General features: G+C 40.9%; 1 protein-coding gene across 1 annotated transcript in view; it reads left to right on the forward strand.

Moving 5' to 3' along the window:
* Nucleotides 1-21,761, forward strand: part of IPO7 (importin 7) — a 75,415-nt gene that overhangs the window by 21,150 nt on the left and 32,504 nt on the right. Inside the window, exons 2-5 of the mRNA XM_006162926.3 lie at nucleotides 9,836-9,917; nucleotides 13,529-13,682; nucleotides 15,398-15,556; nucleotides 20,210-20,366. Coding sequence (XP_006162988.1) covers nucleotides 9,836-9,917; nucleotides 13,529-13,682; nucleotides 15,398-15,556; nucleotides 20,210-20,366 — 552 coding nt within the window. The remainder of the gene's footprint in view (nucleotides 1-9,835; nucleotides 9,918-13,528; nucleotides 13,683-15,397; nucleotides 15,557-20,209; nucleotides 20,367-21,761) is intronic.

Genomic DNA, 21,761 nt, shown 5'->3' on the forward strand with positions numbered 1-21,761 from the left:
GAATTTGAAGACAGGTCTATGGATTAGCCTACCCAGGCTATAGCTGCACAAAGTCAAATTAACAGGGGAAAAAGTGAATTAAAATGGGGACCAGCAGTTAGCGTAATGGCTATGTCGCTGGACTCCCACGTAGTCGACTGTGGTTCGAGTCCCGGACCCGGTGGCTTAAACTCACGCCGGGCGCGTGTGCGTGCGTGCCCAAGATCCCAAGAGGAGAATGGAGGAGAAGGGATTGCGGCGTGGCCATCCCCCCTGGGGGGTGATTTCCTGCTTTCTGGCTCTCTGTCTCTGTCTGGTGAGCGCACGCGCCCTATAGCAACAAAAAACCTCTCAAAAAAAAAAAAGTGAATTAAAATGAATGAAGTAAGTCTAAGACCCTGTGAGGCACTGAGACAGGAAAAGACATAGTAAAACAACGAAGAAATAGTGGCTGAAAACTTCCCAAGTCTTGGGAGCGATTCAGGCATCCAGATTCAGAAAGCTCAAAGGTCTCCAGATAGGTTCAACCCCAAAAACATTTTCTCCAGGGTACATTACAGTCAGATTGTTAAAAAGCAAAATAGCAAGAAAAAAGAATTAAGTCATGTATTAAGGAACACCCATTTATACTAACAGCACATTTCTCAGCAGAAACCTTACAGGCCAGAAAAGAATGAAATAATATATTCAGACTGCCAAAAGGAAGACAATTCCAACCAAGAATACTATACCCAGCAAAGTTATCCTTTTTTTTTTTTTCTTTTAAACAAAGCTATCCTTTAGGGAACCAGCAGTTAGAGTAATGGCTATGTCGCTGGACTCCCACGTAGTCGACCGCGGTTCGCATCCTGGACCCCGTGGCTTAAAAACTCACGCAGGCGCGTGTGCGTGCGTGCCCGCCCAAGATCCCGAGAGGAGAATGGAGGAGAAGGGATTGCGGCGTGATGATCCCCTCTGGGGGGTGATTTCTTGCTTTCTTTCTCTATGTCTCTCTCTCTCAGTCTGGCGAGCGCACGCGCCCTATAGTGAAAACCTCTCCAAAAAAAAAAAAGAAAACCTCTCCAAAAAAAAAAAAAAAGCTGTCCTTTAGAAGTGAAAAAGAAATAAAATTTTCCCCAGAGAAATAAAGAATGAGGGAATATTTCTATGCTGGACTGGCTTTACCAGAAATGTTTTAGGGAGTTTGCATTTGGAACTGAAAGGATGATAACTACCATCAATAAAATAGGAAAGTATTGAATTCACTGGGAAGGATGATAAACAAATGAGAAAGAGAAGAATAAACCTTAAAAAACTAGAAAATACCACCAAACCTCAAAGATAAACATGAGAGTAGGGAACAAAATAAACAGGAAACAACCAGAAAATAGTTAACAAAATAACAGGAATTTAAATCCTCACCTATTAATAGTAACTTGATGGCCCAGCCATGGTGGTGGCAGTGGTAGGGTGTTGCTGTGCAACTCGAACAGACTTGTGCAGTAGTGTGTACCTATAACCCTGGCTAACTGGTAGGCAGAGGCAGAGAACTGCATTAGCAAGACGGTGTCAAAATTCTTTCTTTCATCCCTCTCCTCCGCTTTCCTGCTCACTTTACATGTATACTGGTAGATGTTACTAATTGGCAGACTAAGGCTACATGAGAAGATTCAATCCCCAGTCCACCTGAAGCTGGGCATGATGGTACACACCTGTCATCCCTGCTGTTCAAGAGACTGAGTAGGAAGATTGCAGGCTCCTGGCCAGCTTGAGCAAGTTAGGAAATCCTGTCTGAAAGAGCAGGGCATGATGGCATAAACCTATAGTCCCCAGTGACTCAGGAGGAGGATTGGTAGAGTGGAGTGAGACTCTATCTTAAAGAACATTATAGCATTTAATAATATAAGGGGATTTAACTCCCTAATTAAAGATACAAATAGACTAAATGGAACAAGAGAGCAAGAATGGAATAATAGAATTAGAGAACAAGACCCAGATATAGCCTGCCTATAAGAAACTTCACTTGTAAAGACACACATGGACTGAAAGTCAAGAGATGGGGAAAAATAATACTCCACATAAACAGAATCCAAAAGCAAGCAGGAGTCACTACAGTAATACCAGATAAAAATACACTTTAAGCTAAGAACTGTAAAAAGAGGCCCAGTGGTGGTGACATACAGGTAACATCATTGCTTGGGAGGCTAAAAGTTGTATCAGAGGCATAGGTTTGGTTGACTGGGCTAACCTGAACATCCTGGGTGCAGTTGTACATGCTTGCATTCCTAATTGAGAGCCTGGGACGAGTAGGGTCTTGATGCAGGACTACATAAAAAATATCTCTGTTTACTTTTCTCACTTTGTCCTTCTTTCTCATAGAGGGACACACTAAAAAGAGACAATGAAAGTGATTATTATAATAAAGATCAATTTGGCAAGAGGATATAACAATGTTAAATATGCACCCAACATGTAACCCCCAAATATACAATCCTGTTATTAGATCTAAAGGGAGAGTGGGTCAGCCCATTGCGTGGTAGTTAGGGTGCCAGATCCCATGAGACTGATTCCGCAATTCCAAGTCCCAGATCTGGTGCCTTCAAAGAAAACCACATGTGCGTGTATGCCCAAAATCCCTAGAGGTGAATGGAAGAGAAGGGACTACAGTGTGGCGACCCCCTTGGAGGGTGATATCTTTCCTTCTCTGTTGCTCTCTCTGGCGAGTGTACGTGCCCTGTAGCAAAAATCTACAGAAAATACTAATAATAAATAAAGGGAGAGTTACACTCAAGTCTAATAATAATACTTGGGGATTTCAGAAATGTACACCTTACTCAGCATTGAACAAATCATCTAAATAGGAAGTCTACAAAGAAATATCAGATTTAAGCTGCATCATAGAACAGATAGACATAATAGACACTTACAGAATATTCCATCCAACAGCTGCAGGGTACATTTTTATCATTAGGACGTTGAACAATCTTCAGGATCGACCACATGAATAGGCCACAAAATAAGTGTCAACAGATGTTTAAAAACTGAAATATTAAGTACCTTTTTGACTAGAGTGGGGTAAAACTAGAAATCATTAACAACTATACAGATATGTGGAAATTAAGCAACATGTTTGGAAATGACTACAGTCAATGAAAGAAAACATGAAGTTTAAAGTTTTTTGAAACAAATTAAAGTGAAAATACAGTGTACTAAATAAAACCTATGGGATACAGCAAAAGCGATACTAAGAGCGAATTTTATAGGAATAAATGTCTACCTCAAAAAAGTAGAAAGATTTTGGACCAGCCCATGGCATGGCGATGAATGGAATTAGGTCCCAAATGGCCAACTGTACAGTTCAAGTTCTGAGTTTGGTGGCTTGAAAACCATGCCCAGTATGTGTGCATGGATGCCCAACATCCGAAAAGGAAGGAGAAGTGGAGGAGGAGAGATTGTGGTGTAATCACTTCTTATGGAGCAGGTGTGCTTTCTCCCTCTGCTCTCCCTTTTTCTTTTGTGAGCATGCATGCCCTCTGGGAAGATAAACAATCTTTTAAAAAGTAGAAAAAGTTGGGGCAGCCAATGTCCGGTGGCCAAGGTAGCTGGGCTCTGGATTTGGTGGCTTGGAAAACACAAGGTGTGTGTGCATGCATGCCCAAAATCCCAAGAGGAGAGTAGAGAAGAAGGGATGGCAGCATAGCAATCCTCCCAGGGGGGTACTTTCTTTTCTTCTCTCTATCTCTCTCCCTGATGAGCAAATGCACCCTGTAACAAGTTAAAAGAGAAGAGTAGGATGATTTTAAATAAATAACCTAACGATATACCTCAAGAAGCTAGAAAAGCAAGGGACCAGCATTTGGCTTAATGGCTATGTCGCTGGTCTCCCACGTAGTTTACCACAGTTCGTGTCCCGGACCCAGTGGCTTAAAACTCAACGCCAGGCGCATATGCATGCGTGTCCAAGATCCCAAGAGGAGAAGGGATTGCGGCCTGGCCATCCACCCTGGAGGGTGATTTCTTGCTTTCTGTCTCTCTGTCTGTCTCTGTCTGTCTGGCAAGCGCACCCACCCTATAGCCAAAACAAAAAAAACAAACAAACAAAAAAAACCAAAAAACAAAAACTCCAAAAAAAAAAAAAAAAAAGAAGCTAGAAAAGCAAGAACATACCAAATCTAAAATTAGGAGAAGGAAAGAAATAATAAAGATCAGAGTAGAAAGAAATGAAATTGATGCTAAAAAATACAAAAAAAAAATTCAATAAAACTAAAGTTGATTTTTTTTGACTTGTAAAATAACAGCTGTTAAGAAATAGTTATTTTAGGTGCTCTTGTCACACAATAAAAGGAGCAATTTATGATTATACCTATGTTAATCTACTTCGCTATAGTCACTATATATGTTTTTATTTTTGAGAGATTTTTGCTTTCGGGCTCGTGCGCTCACCAGACAGAGACAGACAGAAAGCAAGAAATCACCCCCCAGGGGGGATGGTCACGCTGCAATCCCTTCTCCTCCATTCTCCTCTCAGGATCTTGGGCACGCACGCACATGCGCCCGGTGTGAGTTTTAAGCCACCGGGTCCGGGACGCAAACCACGGTCGACTACGTGGGAGTTCAGCGACCTAGCTGTTTCGCTAACTGCTGGTCCCATATAGTCACTATTAATATTGCACGGATCATATAGTGCTATACAAGGGAACTTAAAAAGTTCTCAGGAAAATAAAATTAAAGTATAAGCTTAAAGCCCCATTACCCAGTGGTTATGTGATTCAGATACATCCCACATGGCCAGCCGAGATTTGAATCCTAGCCCTGGTAACTTGAAAGAAACATTGGGGTGTGCGTGTAAGCATGATCCCTTGTCCCAAATAGGATTGTGAAATGGAGGAGAGGAGGTTGGAGAATTAAAGAGTGCTCCTCCTCTCACCCCCTTCTGTCTCTGGTAAGCACACGGCTCTCTCTGGCTAAAAACTAAAAAGTATATTTTTTGTACAAAACACTAATATCCATGCATATTTTTTCATAATACACATTCTCCATGAGCTTTTGGAAGACCCACTCCTGTGTATTTCTGTATCTTTATGTATTCCATAATATATTGTAAACCACAGATACGTGCAATAATAATTTTTAAAATAACAAACGTTTTGGATATAGAATTAACAGCACTTTGGGTTAAATGGAGATAAGTGTTGAGGATTACTGTGAGAATAGTGAAGAGAGAGGTTGGGAAAGGTGGCAGAGGAAAGTAGAGTTACAACTTTAAAATGATTTTTTTTAAAGATTAAAAAAAATTTGGGGACTGATAGGTGGCATGATGGATAAAGGCGCTGGATTCCCACATGGGCGACTGTAGTTCAATTCCCAGGCCTGGTGGCTTGCTTTCTCTTTCTCCCTCTGTCTCTCTCTGGTCAAGTTAAAAAATAATAATAACAAATGGAATTAAATAAATAAATAAATAATTTTAAAAAAGATTAAAACAATTTTTGAGTGTTTTTCTTTTACTATATAGGGTATGTACACCCTCCAGAGAGACAAAGAGACAGAACCTGAGAAATCACCTCTCAGAGGGGTTGGCCACACTGCAGTCCTTTCTCCATTCTCTTCTAGGGATTTTGGCACTCATGGACACACATGGCATGAGTTTCAAGCCACTGGATCAGGAATTTTTTATTTTTAGAGAGGTTTTTGCTATAGGACACATACACTCGCCTGAAAGAGAGACAGAAAGCGAGGAATCACCTCCCACCCCCCCACCCCACCCCCGGGGAGGGGGGGATGGCAACGCCACAGTCCCTTTTCCTCCATTCTCTCAGGATCTTGGGCATGCACACATAGGCACCTGGCATTTAAGCCATTGGGTCTGGGACTTGAACCATGGTTGACTACATGGAGTCCAGCGACATAGTCATTACTCCAACTGCTGGTCCCGAGGAATTTAAAAAAAAAATTATTTAATTAATTCTACTTGTTATTTTTTAATCTTATCAGAGAGAGACGGAAAGTGGGAGAAAGGGAAAAAAAGAAAGCAAGCTGCCAGGTTTGGGATTTGAACCATGCTTGGGCATGTAAGAATCCAGTGCCTTTATCCACCACGCCACCTGCTGGCCCTGGGTCAGGGATTTGAACCACAGTTGTCCACTTGGGAGTCCAGGGCCTTAACCAGTATGCCATCTGCTAGCCTCTAATAAATGTTTTTAAAGAAGCTTTTTAAAAGATGCTTTAGGGCCAGCTAAGTGGTGTGGTGGGTCAATGCAGTTGGATCCCACATAGTTGTCTACAAGGTTTGAGTCCCAGACCTGGTGTCTTAAAAAATACTCCGGGCACATGTGCATTGATACCCAAAATCCCAAGAGGAGAATAGAGAAGGGATTTACATGTCATCCCCTCTGAGAGATACCATCTTACTTCATTCTCTCTCTTTCTCTGGGGAGTCATGTGCCCGCTAGCAAACTTAGAAGATAAAGGGGATTCTTTAGGGCCAGCTATGTGTCACAGTGGACAAGGTGGCTGCATCCCACATGGCCAACTGTTGTTTTGAGTTCTTAACCTAGTGGCTTGACAAACAGACTTGGCTTGCGTGTGTGTGTGTGTGTGTGTGTGTGTGTGTGTGTGTGTGCCCGTGCCCCAAATCCTGAGAGTGGAGGAGGAAGAAGTGATTGTGATATGGCCATCCCACCTGGGGGATGCTTTTTCAGCTTTGTCCTCCCCCGCCCCGAAGGTGCACGAGCCCTTTAACAAATTTAAAAAATAATATAAAATAAAAACAGATTGGATGAGGTGGATGAGGTCAGGACTATGACAGAGTCCTGGTAAGTTTTAGTATTGATTGATTGGCAGAAGGTGTGTGTGTGCGCGCACTTGCCAAAGAGAAAGAGAAAGCCAGAAGACACCTAGGTTGTGGTCATGAAGTTTTTTTCTCCTTCATTTCTCCGTCCTATCAGGATCTTGGTGATGCATGAACATGGTGTGGTTATGAAGTTTTTTTCTCCTTCATTTCTCCATCCTATCAGGATCTTGGTGATGCATGAACATGTGCTCAGCATTTATTTGAAGCTTCCTGGGGTTGAGATTTGAACTACACATTAAGCCATGTGGGAACCAACTTTCTATGCATAGCATCCAGCCACTGTGGTATAGGCTGGCCTGGGTTCTAGCATTGATAAATAAAATAAGAATTCAGTGAAGAAGCCTGAGCAAGAGAGAGACCAGAAAAGATGGTGTTTACAGAAAGTGGGAGTGGTTAACTGTGTTCAGCTATGTGTAGAATACTGGGAAGTGTCAGAATCATTCCTTCACATACCCATCTCTTGTTAAGGTCTTGGTATCACTCCTTCATCCACTTAACTCCTGCTTTGATCTTCTTTGTTAGGAGGTTCTCTTTCCAATTGCCATAGTGCCTGCACTTCTTTCATAATGCTTTATTGCCGTTAATTGTTTGATTATCTGTATTCCTTTACTACAGTGTAAATCTTCATTAATGTCATTGAGACAGGATCATCTTACTCAATCCTGTTGTCTCAACTCCTGGTTTACTGTGTTCCACAATGGTATACCACAATCCAAAATAAATAATTTTTGGTGTGACTGAATAAAGTAGTCCTCTAGATTGTTATGAGGAAGACTTTTTTGGCTATAACAGAAAACCCTTAGTAAGAATATATTTGCAGTGTTTTGGGGAAATCTATGAAACAAAAACTAAAAAATCAGAATATTAATATGAACATGAGCAGAAAAATACTAAAACTTGGATTGAAAGAAGATCATATTATTGGTGGTGGTGATAATAGGCCAGAGGGAAATGAAACAGAAAACATGAAAGATTTAACTTGAATGTTCAGTTTTTTAAAAAAATTGGAAGTGGGACTAGCAGATAGTGTACTGATTATGTTGCCAGACTCCCATGTAGTTGACCAGGGTTTGAGTCCTCGACCTGGTGGCTTAAACTCAAACCTGGTGGGTTTGCATGCGTGCCCAAAATCCTGAGAGGAGAATAGAGAATAGATTGGGACCATCCGCCCGGGGAGTGATTTCTTGCTTTCTGTCTCTCTCTCTCTATCTCTGGCAAGCGCATGCACCCTATAGTAAAAATCTCTCTCTAAAAAAAATTGGAAGCAAATATGATAAATTTAGGAATCATTACCCTTTTTTTGGGAGAGGTTTCTGACAGAGAGACAGAAAGCGAGAAATCACCCCCCAGGGGGGATGGCCATGCCACAGTCCCTTCTCCTCCATTCTCCTCTCGGGATCCTGGACACACGCACGCACACGCACACGCACCTGGCGTGAGTTTTAAGCCACCGGGTCCAGGACTTGAACCACAGTCAACTGCATGGGAGTTCAGTAAGATAAGCCATTATGCTAACTGCTGGGCCCAGAATCATTACCTTTTTTACTGTTGATAAAAGTGATCCAGATCCATTATAAAATTCGGAAAATAGAAAATGGACAAAGGATAGCTCCTCTTTATTCCCACCATACCAGTGACAAATTAGGAATTTTGGTGTATTACATTTCAGTTTTTTCTTCATGTGTTGCATTATATATTCATTAAATTGTGATCAGATGGTTCATTTCCCATTGTATGTTTAAAGCTATTGATTTTACCTTTCTGTTGAAATGTAACGTATATGAAGAGATCTTTTAGGTTTTTGCCATAGTGTGCATGCGCTTGTTGGAGATAGACAGTCAGTGAAAGAGAAAGTGAGAAATCACTCCCCAGGGGCAGTGGCTATGCTGCAGTCTTTTCTCCTCCTGGGATTATGGGCACATACGCACATGTGCTTGGCGTGTTTTTCAAGCCACCTGGTCTGGGACTCAAACCATGTTTGGCCATCAGGGAATCCAGTAATTTAACCATCACACCACCTTCAGGCCCCAGAGAAGAGATCTTGAAGGTGTAATTTTCATAAGACTGAACACAACTGTGTAAAATAGAAATCATATCAGGAAATAAGCTTTTTCTTTTTTAGAGAGGTTTTTGCTGTATGGCACGTGCGCTCACCCGAAAGACAGAGACAGAGACAGAAAGCGAGAAATCATCCCCCAAGGGGGGATTGCCACGCCACAATCCCTTCTCTTCCATTCTCCTCTCAGGATCTTGGGCACGCACGCACGCACGCACACACGCCCAGCATGAGTTTAAGCCGCTGGGTCCGGGACTTGAACCACAGTCAACTACGTGGGAGTATAGTGACATAGCCATTATGCTAACTGCTGGTCCCAGGAAATAAGCGTTTTTTAAAAGGTTTTTGCTATAGGGCACATACGCTCACCAGAAAGAGAGACAGAGACCGAAAGCAAGGAATCGCCCCCTAGGGTGGATGGCCCCACCACAATCCGTTCTCCTCCATTCTCTCGGGATCTTGGGTGCGCATGCACACGCTCCCAGCATGAGTTTAAGCCACTGGGTCTGGGACTCGAACCGCAGTCGACTACATGGGAGTCCAACGACGTAGCCATTATGCCAGCTGCTGGTCCCATGGAAATAAGCATTATTAGCACCTTGGAAACTACCCTTAAACTGTTTATTGTTATTTATCTATTATGTGTCTACATTTCAGTGATCATCACTATGGAGAAACTATTACTGAAAAGGGAAAATAGGTGTCACAGACAATATCGTTTTTGAGCTGCTGCCAATACATGGGATAAAAGGGAGTGCAGTGATATGCAGACAAATGCAAATATCCAAAAAGTTTTAGTATTTAAATATTTGAATTCATTCAAGTTCACTCTAGGGGAGTGATGAGAAGTAAAGCTGGGACCAAGTTAGGAAGAGCCTTTGTGCTCGCCAAACAGAGTATCGAAGTTCTTAAGTCTGTTATTTTAAGTTATATTTACTTAGAAAATTTGAAATGTACTTTTTTGTTTTTAGGCACACAAGTCTCTGAATTTTGTTTCAACATTGCTCCAGATTACTATGTCAGAACAGCTGGATTTACCTGTGAGACAAGCAGGCAAGTTCCTTGAATTATTTTTTGAGTGTATGAAACTTGTTCTAAAGGTTCATAATTGAATATGTAGACGTATTCTGGGGTAAGGCTGTTCCATGATTTTCCTCTCTGATAATCTATTTGCCCTCAGTGTTTGCAATAAATGGCAAGTACCTTGACATTTGGTGAGGTTTTTGTTTTGTTTTGTTTTTAAGAGAGATTTTGGTTATGAGGGTATGCATGCATGCTAAACAGACAGAGAAAGATAAAAAGTAAGAAATCACACACACACACACACACACACACACACACACCCCGGGGGGGATGGCCACACCACAATCCCTTCTCTATTCTCCCAGGGTTTGGGGCATGCATGCACACACAACCAGCGTGAGTTTCATGCTGTCTGGTCTGGGGTCTGGGACTCAGATTGCAGTTGGTCATGTGAGAGTTCAGTGTATAACCATTATGCCATCTGCTAGACCCTGGTGATGGCATGGCCATCCCCCCGGGGGGTGATTTCTCGCTTTCTATCTCTCTGTCTCTGTCTCCTTGGCGAGCACACCTGCCATATAGCAAAAAAAACCTCTCCCAAAAAAATAATAATAAGTTAAAATAAAAAAAGAATTTTATTTAACTTTATTTATTTATTTTAATTTGACCAGAGAGGGACAGAGTAAGACAGAAAGCGAGAAAGCAAGCCACCAGGTCTGAAACTCAGAAAATGGTCGGCCATGTTGTAGTCCAGCGCCCTTAACCACCATGCCACCTGCTGCTCCCATTATTATTATTATTTTTAATTTCACCAGAGACAGAACGAGTGAGAGAGTGAGAAAGCAAGCCACCAGGTCCAGGACTTGAATTGCAGTTGGCCATGTGGGATTTCAACACCCCAACCACCACCATTTGCTGGCTTGAAAAGTACTATTTCTTTTTTCCTTTTTTCCCCCTAAGGATTATTTTATTTTAACTTTATTTATTTATTTTAATCTGACCATAGAGGGACAGAGTGAGAGAGAGAGAGAAAGAGAGACAGTGAGAAAGCAAGCCACCAGGTTTGGGCCTCGAACTGTGAGCCATGTGGGAGTCGAACACCCTTAACTACCATGCCACCTGCCAACCTGAAAACTACTATTTCGTAATTCTGTTTAACATATCAAACAATTCCCTAATATCAAAGCCTGAAAATGTGGCACAATTCTTCAGAATATTATCTGTTAGCTTGCAAAATAATGGAGTTCACAAATTTAATTTCTTCTTATTTATTTGTTGATATATTAATTTCATTATAGGAAGTTTAAAGAAGCAGTAATTATACCATTCTAGTGATACATTTTGTTATATCTTGGTGCTCGTTTTCTCTATACTTGTTTGTTATAGGATATGTATACTTACCAAAGAGAGACAGAGAAAGAAAATGAGAAATCACCTCTGCAGGAGAGATGGCCATGCTGCAGTCCCTTCTTACCTGTTCTCCTCTTGGGAATTTGGGCATACACATACACAAGCCTGGCATGATTCTTAAGCCTTCGGGTCTAGGACTTGAGCCACAAAGTTGGCCATGTGGGATCCAGCTGCCCTAACCTCCATGCCTTTGTTTTTTAAGTTTTGTTTTGTTTTGTTTTTGCTCACTTAATGTTGTCTAGTAAACATTTTTCTTTTGTTTTCATACTTTTAGTCTTCAAATTCATGTTTTATTTATTTTTTAAAGACTTTTATTGGGGGAACCAGCAGTTAGCATAATGGTTATGTCGCTGGACTCTCACGTAGTTGTTCATGGTTCGCGTCCTGGACCCGGTGGCTTAAAACTCAGGCTGGGTGCATGTGCGTGCATGCCCAAGATCCTGAGAGGAGAATGGAGGAGAAGGGATTGCGGTGTGGCCATCCCCACCTGGGTGGTGATTTCTCACTTTCTGTCTCTCTGTCTCTCTCTGTCTGGCGAGTGCACGTGCCCTATAGCAAAAAAATCCTCCCCCCTCCCCAAGAAAAGAAAAGAACTAAAAAAAGAATTTTATTGAACTTTATTTATTTATTTTAAATTTTGACCAGAGAGAAAGTGAGAAAGCAAGCCACCGTGTCCAGGACTCAAATTGCAGTCAGCCATGTGGGAGTCCAGTGCCCTTAACCACCACGCCACCTGCCAGCTCCTCAAATTCATGTTTTAAATGGTTAAATAATTACATTATACTGGAGACCAGCAGTGGCATGGTGGTTAAGGCGCTGGACACTCCCACATAGCCCACCATGGTTCAAGTCCCAGACTTGGTGGCCTGCTTTCTTTCTTTCCATCTCTCTCTCTCTCTTTCTTTCTCTCTCTCTCTCTCTGTGTCTCTCTGGTCAAATTAAAATAAATGAATGGATAAATAAAATTAAATTCATAATTCTTTTTAAAAAAACAGTAATTGTGGGACCAGCAGTTAGCATAATGGCTATGTCGCTGGACTCCCATGTGTCCTACTGTGGTTCGAGTCCCAGACCTGGTGGCTTGGACTCACACTGGGCGCATGTGTGTGCGTGCCCAGGATCCCAAGAGAAGGGAAGAAAAGGGATTGTGGCATGGCCATCCCCCTGGGGGGGGTGATTTCTCATTTTCTGTCTCTGTCTTTCCCGTGAGTGCACATGCCCTGTAGCAAAAACCTCTAAAAAAAAAAAAATAATAATTGTATTGTACCAAGATAAGTGAACCATTTCTCAGTTGTTAGAAATAAAATTTAATCTCAAGATTGTTTTGTATTCCTGGAGTTTAAAATATTGACTGACATACCATAGATGTTCAGGAAATACATAAGTGAATGTAAGTCCATGATTTTTCTTTCAAAACCATTTTTTTTCTTTTCCTTTTTTTTTTCGCTATAGGGCACGTGCGCTCGCCAGACAGGTAGAAACACAGAGAGACAGAAAGCAAGAAATCACCCCCCAGGGGGGATGGTCACGCCGCAATCCTTTCTCTTCCATTCTCCTCTTGGGATCTTGGGCATGCCTGCACATGTGCCCGGCGTGAGTTTTAAGCCACCGGGTCCAGGACGCAAACTGCGGTCGACTACGTGGGAGTCCAGCGACATAGCCATTATGCTAACTGCTGATTCCCTTCTTTTCCTTTTTTAAGTTTTGCTGTAGGGCACATGCGCATAACAGAGAGAGAAAATAAAACATGAAAAAGCACCTTCTGGGGTGAACTGCCATACAGGATCCCTTTGCTTTCCTCTTGAGATTTTGAGAACACATTTAAATGTATCTGGCATGTTTTTTTAACCACTTGGTTCAGGATTCAAACTGTGTCATCAGCCATATGGGATCCAGCCACCTTAACTTCCATGCCACGTGTTGGTCCTGGAGCGTATTTATTTTCAGTGTTCTCTTACATTATGTGTTTAATAACTTTGTGGGTGATTACTCTAATTGAAGTTTTAAATTTATATTTTGAATATTAACAATTTAAAATAATTGAATGTACAGCAATTAAATATAAATTTAAAATATAAAATAAAAATAAATAATTGTATTTATTCATGAAAGGATAGTTTTACTAACAATGGTCTAAAAGAAAGAATCAAAGTATGGACAGTACGAGAGTGTCACAGTGCTACAGTGCTTACACAGTAAACATTCTTTTATCACACTGATCTATATTTTAGGTGTTATCTATTTGAAAAATATGATAACACAGTATTGGCCTGATCGAGAGACAGCACCAGGAGATATATCCCCTTACACGATTCCAGAAGAAGATAGACATTGTATTCGAGAAAATATTGTTGAAGCCATTATCCATTCCCCTGAACTCATCAGGTATGTATACTTTAAAAATTTATGGATTGTTGCAAGCATGTAATTTTCTGGATTGTATGACTCTTTCAGAATATAAAAGACTATCATTTAAAACTTTTTTATTTTGGGGCTGTAGGGAGGGTATGTTTGCCAGAGAGAGAGACAGAGACAGAGAGGGAAAGTGAGAAAGCAGCACCCTAGCTGGAATAGCCATGCCGTAATCCATTCTCCTCTCAGGATTTTGGGCATGTGCTTGCTGTGTTTATCATGTCCCCAGATCTGGGACTCAAACTGCACAGGTAGCCATGAAGAATCCAGCAGCCTTAACCTCTACACCATCTGGCTGAAGCCTATCCTTTTTGGAACAGAAAACTTACTCAGCAGATGTTGCCACTGGAGAATAGAATGCCTGGTTTTGTTTGTTTGTTTTTAAGAATTATTTATTTAATTGTATTTATTTATTTTTTAATTTTGCCATAGGGCTCGTGCACTCATCAGATTTTAATTTGATCAGAGACACAGAAAGAGAGAGAGGGAGGGAAAGTGAGAAAGCAATCCACCATGTCTGGGACTCAAAGTGGGGTCAGCCATGTGGGAATCCACTGTCCCAACCACCATGCCACCTGATGGCCTGGAGAATGCCTCTTTGATATGTTTATTTTTTTTCTTAATTTTCTAGAAGGTATGTGTACTTGCTAGAAGGTGTGTGTGCTTGCTGGGTTCGGGGGAGTGCGGGACAATCTTCCATGGGGTATGATCATGATCCAATCTTCTCTTCATTTTCCTTTTGGAATTTTGGGCAAGCACTCAAGTGTACCTAGCATGTTTTTCAAGCTACCAAGCCTAGGACTTGAACTACACAGTCATCCATGTGGAGAGTAGCTGCCTAACCGCCATACCACCTGGCTAGCCCAGATTTTATAGAATTTTTAAGGAGTATAGTTGATGTTCTTAAATGAAGCTTATCAATTGATGATAGAGATGAAAAGTAAAAAGCACATTTGTTACATATTACTGGATTTCTATTAAGTCAGTAGGAACGGATAGTTTTTGCTGAGTGAGTTATTTTGAATCATTTGCAGACTGACTGTACATCCAAATAACAGATAGATTATTTGAAATGAGTTTTTATGTAAATAGCCATTTTTTTATGAATTAGAAAAGTCATTATTTTTTTAACAATTATTTTATTGCACTTTATTTATTTAAATTTGACCAGAGAAGAGCAGAGAGAGAGAGAGAGAGAAAGAGAAAGAGACAGAAAGTGAGAAGGCACGCTGCCAGGTCGGGGACCCAAATTGCAGTCAGCCACGTGGGACGAGTCAGGTAGCTTTCACCACCACCACCACCACCACACCACCTGCCGGCCCTGGTTGTTTTTTTAGGGAGTTTTTTGTTTTTTGGGTTATTTTTTTGTTTTTTTGTTTGTTTGTTTGTTTGCTGTGGGACACATATGCTTTGCCAGGGAGAGACCGAAAGCAAGAAACCACCCCCCCTCCCGGGGGGGGCGGGTAGCCATACTGCAGTCCCTTCTCCAGTCTCCTCTCAGGATTTTGGGCACACATGCATACAGGCCTGGTGTGAGACTGAAGCTGCCTGTTCCCAGACTCAAACTGTAGTCAGCTACATGGGAGTCCAAGAGACATAGCTATTATGCCATCTGCTGGTCCCTAAATTAGCAGAATTCTATTGTGGTAATGTTTCTTTGTCCTTACTGTTTTGTTTTTTACTTTCAGGGTACAGCTTACTACATGTATTCATCACATCATCAAACATGATTATCCCAGCCGCTGGACTGCTATTGTGGACAAGATTGGCTTTTACCTTCAATCTGATAACAGTGCTTGTTGGCTAGGAATTCTTCTTTGCCTTTATCAGCTTGTGAAGAATTATGAGTAAGTGTCTTGTAATTCCTAAGGATTTTTGAGAAGTAGAAATAGTTGGAAAAATTTAAACCTGTTTGAACATATAAACTTTACACTCGCCACAGACACTAAAATTAATGAATACCGTGATAATTTTAATGTAGTTTTTTTTTTTTTTTTTCTTTTTAAAGAGAGATTTTTGCTATAGGGCTTGTGCACTTGCTGGAGAGACAGAAAGCGAGAAATCACTCCCCAGAGAGGATGCCACAATCCCTTCTCCTCCGTTCCCCTTTCAGGATCTTGGGCATGCATGCACATGCACCCAGCATGAGTTTTAAGCCGTCGTGTCTGGGACTTGAACCACTGTTGACTACATGGGAGTCTAGCCATGTAACCATTACTCTAGCTGCTGCTCTCAATGTAGTATGTTCTTGAAGTAGTATTCTTATTCTGTAATCTCTTCTGTTGATTCCTAAGAAACTCCTTGTACTCTCTTTTCTTAATAGTTGCCTTTTTTACCTATTCAAAAACTAAGTTATCTCTAAAGTTGGGCTTTTCAGTAAGTGCTGATAGAAGTTCTTCACAAAACCTTTTTAGAATTGTTAAGGTGATTGTAGATTACATGGAACATTAGAGCTTTTATTTTGTTTTTGGTTTTTTTTTTTGAGTATGAATTTTTATCTCTGGGTTCTCGGTACACGTTAAGAACTTGCTTTTAATTTTTTAAGAAAAATGCATTGTGATTTTATGTGATCTTTTTTAATCAGTGTGTTTTGTGAGATTCCCACTCACCTTTTTGTTTACATATTTGAGCAAATTATAGTTTATATAATGAGTGTCAGTAAAAAAAGATTTTAGGTCAAGAAGTCTCTTTAGTTTGGGGGTTTAGAGATTAGAAAAATAATTTAGCCTTAGAAATTGTTGAATTTATTTTTCTTTCAAGTATGTGTGGAAACAATGAAATTGATAGGCACTTGAAAATTTTCCTGTGGGAAAATTTTTAGGAAGACTTTTATACCATAATGGTATTATATTTACAGTCCTAACAGCTACACAGATGCCATGTGAGGCCTCTAATTCTGGGTCTTGTAGTTAGCCTCCAATACTCTTTTTGGGTCCCATTTCAAAGTGGCTGATCAACTGCTGCTTTTGTTCTGAGCAGGAGAGAAACATAACCATTTACAGCATTGGTACTGGTGTTTTCTTGTGTTCCCACCAGCTACCCATCTTCCTGCTAAGGAATGTTCCAGCTGTTGCTCCAACCTCTGTCAGAGTGCCAGTTGTTGTAGTTCTGGTAAGTGAGTGACTAAAATTAGAGAGAATAACAATAATAAGCTGTCAATGTCATTGAGGAAGTTCAAGTCTTTCCTGTTCTATAATCTTAGCAGGAGAGAATGCGACAGGGATTTTTTTCCGAGAGAGATATAGGAGGCTACTACAATATTGTAATTCAAGTTCATTTTTATGCCACTGTTTGTGGAATACAAGGTGTTCACAAGGGATCTGTGTGGATTGAAGCAGTTCTAAGAAAATTTGTGGAGAGTTGAGTATTTGTGGTGACCTTCAGGTGCATAGATCCTTTCATTTTACTTGACAGTTGAAGGAGCACAGGAGTTTTGAAGAGGAAAGTATGTCACACTGCAGAGTAGTATGAACATAGGGAGAAAGGTACCTACCGAGGTGGAAGCGAGACACTGTCTTCAGTGATTGTTGAGAGATCACTAGTGGTATAGATAATTCTCTTGAGAGGTTGTCGATAATTTTGGATAGGTAAGTTTGACCTATTAAAGAGGGTTTTGAATGCCACAATGGGAAATTTGTATATAACCTCTTAGATACTGAGGAACCATGTGAGATTTTTTTTTTAACCAGAAAGTGATGGACTTGTATTTATGGGTTTCCTATGAGTACGATTCACCAGTTTCATATCAGAGCCTTGTCATAGTAGACTTTTTTTTTCCTCGACAGCGAGTGTGTGCATCACTAGAGAGAGACAGAAGGAAAGTGAGAAATCATCTCACTTCCCCATGACAAATGTCATATCACAATCCTCTTCCAACTCTACCTCTATTTCTCCCTCCTTTCAGTATTTTAGGCACACATTCACATGCACTGGTGTGTTTCTGAAGCTACTGACCAGGTCTGGAACTTGAGCTGTGCAGTGGGCCATGTGGGATCCAGCTGCCTTAACCACTGTATCACAGGTTGGCCTGTAGTAGACGTATTAGTTTTACATTTTCTTATTTTCAGGAATTTTCATGTCTGGTGCAGTTAGTAATGCTTAGTACCATAAGTGATCTTTATACTTATTAGCTTACATTAGCAGCTAGCATCACCGAACTCGCAGTGTGGTGAAGGAGGTAGGAGAGAAGAGTGACTAACATAGAATGAGCATTGAGATGTTCCTAGTGTGAGTAATAACCTGGAGTACATACTTGAAAAGTGTTGCATAAAACACTTCTCCCCTTCATTGTTTTTAGATTTGTTTTCTTAGATTTTTGCCATAGGGTGCATGCGCTATCAGGAGACAGGGAAAGTAAGAAATCACCACCACCACTATCCTGGGGGGGTGATTGGCCATGCCGAAATCTCTTCTCCTTCAGTCTCCTCTCAAGATTTTGGTCACACACACACACAGGCGTCTGGTGTTATTTTCAAGCCACTATTCTGGGCCTTGAACCACGGTGGGCCATGTTGGGGTCTAGTGCCTTAATCACCATACCACTTGTTCTCCCCACCCCATCTATGTTTTTCAAACCACCAGTTCTGAGACCCAAACAGTGGATTTGGCCACGTGGGATCCAGCACCTTAACTACCATGTTACCTAGTGGCCCCTCATCTTTATTGTTAAAGGAATTGTCTATAATTATTATAGTTTATATAATCAGCTAGAGAGAACAAATGGCTCAATCAAATAATACGTAAAATAATTTGCCAGTTAATTAAGACACTAGCGTTACCAATCGTTATGAAAGTAAAATTTTTTGGGACCGGCAGTTAGTGTAATGGCTATGTCACTGGACTCCCACATAGTCGACTGTGGTTCGAGTCCCAGACCCGGTGGCTTAAACTCACGCCGGGTGCATGTGTGTGCCCAAGATCCCGAGAGGCGAATGGAGGATAAGGAATTGTGGCGTGGCCATCCCCCCTGGGGGGGTGATTTCTCGCTTTCTATCTCTCTGGTGAGCGCACGCGCCCTATAGCAAAAACCTCTCCAAAAAAAGAAAGAAAGAAAAAAAAAGTAAAATTTTTTTTTGTTTTGGTATAGAGAGTATATGCACCCTTTGCGGGGAGAGAGAGAGAGTGGCTATGACTGTGCTGCAATCCCTTCTCCAATCTCCTGTTGGGATTTTGGGCATGCACACACATATACCCACCCATGTGTTTTGAACTGCTGGGTCCAGGACTCAGACCTCATAGTTGGCCATATGGGGTCAAGTTGCCTTAATCACCATGTCACCTAGATGACCCTAAACCAAAAAACCTTTTAACCAATAAACCTTTTAATAATACTGTTAAAATGCTAAGTAGCTCTATGTGATAATGTTTCAGTTTGGTCAGTAATTCTTTATCCATAATCTAGAGCAAAATGGAGCTCAGAATTAATAATTTTTCATATTTTAGAAAGATAATAAGGCTTACTTAGTACATTTCTGCAACATTCCTGTTAAAATCTATAGCAGTACACTCAACTGAAAACATTTTTTATTTTATGTATTTTTTTTTTCCTAATTTGTACTCACCAGAGAGAGAGAGAGAGAGAGTGAGAAAGTAAGCTGCCGGGTCCGGGACTTGAACCATGGTTAGCTATGTGGGAGTCCATCACTTTAACCACCAGACCATATGCTGGCTCCTGAAAACATTATTGCATTTGCTATAAAATACGTGATGAAATGACCCTAAATGGGGCAGATAAAGATCATACATATCCTGCAGAGGTCATATTTTCTTGTCAGATGAGTTATAGAAGAATTGCTGGTTCTTAATGCTTTTAGAAATAAAATATTTTGTGCTTTATACATACCACTTATGCCTTAATGATGTTGGTATTTAAATGACTTAAGGATGGTAATACATAGTCAATTATGTTTATTTATTAGCAACTATTGTTTAAAAGCCAGATCATTATAACTCCTTATTTGAATCAGTATACACAATTGGAGACTTACCGTCAAGTGGTTAGGAGGGCAGACCTCGGATTCTGTCTGTCTAGTCCAAGGGTACTGAGCACACTCATACACACACAAGCCCGGAGTAATTTTCTTTTTTCTTTAAAGAATTATTTTATTTAACTTTATTTACTTACTTTAATTTGACCAGAGAGGGACACAGAGAGAGAGAGAGAGAGAGAAAGAGAGAGAGGGAAAAAGTGAGAAAGCAAGCCACCAGGTCCAGGACTCGAACCATGTTCGACCGTGTGGGAGTCCAGTGCCCTTAACCACCACACCACTTGCCAGACCTCCCCAGAGTAATTTTCAAGCTGCCATGACCAAGATCCAGTGCCTTAACCTCCATGCCACCTGCTGGCCCCTTTATTTGTGGTGGTGTTCCATAGTAGATTTGCATTTTTCTAATTTGGGTAGGAAGTATTCACTTATATTTATGTGAACAAACAGATCGTTTAAGTATATTAAACTATGGAAATAAATTCTTACAGAATTAGTTTGTATTCCTACCCAAAGGTACAAGAAACCAGAGGAACGAAGTCCATTGGTAGCAGCAATGCAGCATTTCCTGCCAGTTCTAAAGGATCGTTTTATCCAGCTTCTTTCTGATCAGTCTGAACAGTCAGTCCTCATCCAGAAACAAATATTCAAGATCTTCTATGCCCTTGTTCAGGTAATTTTTATAAAACAGATTTTATATATAAGAATGAAGCCTATCATTTACCACATTAAAATTTAACAGAGAATTTCAGCATCTGGATTATATTTGAAAATCAAGATTATTTATTGAGTGTGTGATTCAGTGAGAAAATATAAATTGCCAAAATTCTAAGTGTAAGTTTAAACAAGTAAACTTCCCTAAATAAATAACCCTAATATATTTTAAATGGGCAATCTCAAATTCTCCCTTTTTAATTTTATTTTTTAATTTTTTTAGAGAGATTTTTTGTTTTAGGGCATGTGCACTCACTGGAGAGACAGAGAGACAGCCATACCCTGGAGGAATGGCCACGCCACAATCCCTTCTCCTCCTTTCTTATCTCAAGATCTTGGGAACACAGTGCACAAGTGCCCTGTGTGAGTTTCACGCCACCAGTTCTGGGACTCTTAAGTGCGATTCACTACCTGGGAGTTCAGTGATACAACCATTATGCCATCTGCTGGTCCCACACCATTCTCTCTTCTTTTTGTTTTGGTAGGGTGATGTGGGGGTTGTTTTTAGATGAAGCATTGTTAATACCTGTTGGACTTTTTGGTTTAAACCATACCACTCTTTTTTGTTTGTTTTGGTAGGGTGATATGGGGGTTGTTTTAGATGAGTTCTCAATGTGTCATGTCTTTCTGTCTCAGCTTATTGAGATGCTGGGACCATATTCACATGCTGTTACTTCTGGCTTTTAAAGTGGATTAAGACTTGAACCGGGTCTCCTGTGTGACTTTAGCCTGCCAAGCAGCAGTTGCCAGCACATGCTACTGCAGCTGGGTCATTATTACTTTTTAAAAAAAATCTTATTTATTATTTTTTGATTTGTTACAGGATATTTGCGCTCAACAGAGAGAGACAGATAGCAAACCTCCAGATCTGGGACTTGAACCGCAGTAGGCCATGTGATAGTCCTGTGCCTTAACCACCATATTACCTGCTAGACCCCCATCATTACTTTTTTTTTTGGAGAGGTTTTCTCAGTAGGGCGCGTGCGCTCGCCAGACAGACAGAGAGAGACAGAGAGACAGAAAGTGGGAAATCACCCCCCAGGGGGAATGGTCATGCCACAATCCCTTCTCCTCCATTCTCCTCTCAGGATCTTGGGCACGCACGCACACGCGCCCGGCCTGAGTTTTAAGCCACTGGGTCCGGGACGTGAACCACGGTCGACTATGTGGAAATCCAGCGACATAGCCATTATGCTAACTGCTGGTTCCCCCCATCATTACTTTTTAAAATACTCTCCTCTATGGCACCACACTTTCGTTTCCACTGTAATTGTGGCTAGCTTACTCCAGTGTTTGCTTGGATTTTTGTATGTCTTTCTTTTTTTTTTTTTTTGGAGAGATTTTCACTGTAGGG

This window comes from Tupaia chinensis, unplaced genomic scaffold (assembly GCF_000334495.1).
Source record: "Tupaia chinensis unplaced genomic scaffold, TupChi_1.0 Scaffold141165_1, whole genome shotgun sequence".
Lineage (NCBI taxonomy): Eukaryota > Metazoa > Chordata > Mammalia > Scandentia > Tupaiidae > Tupaia > Tupaia belangeri.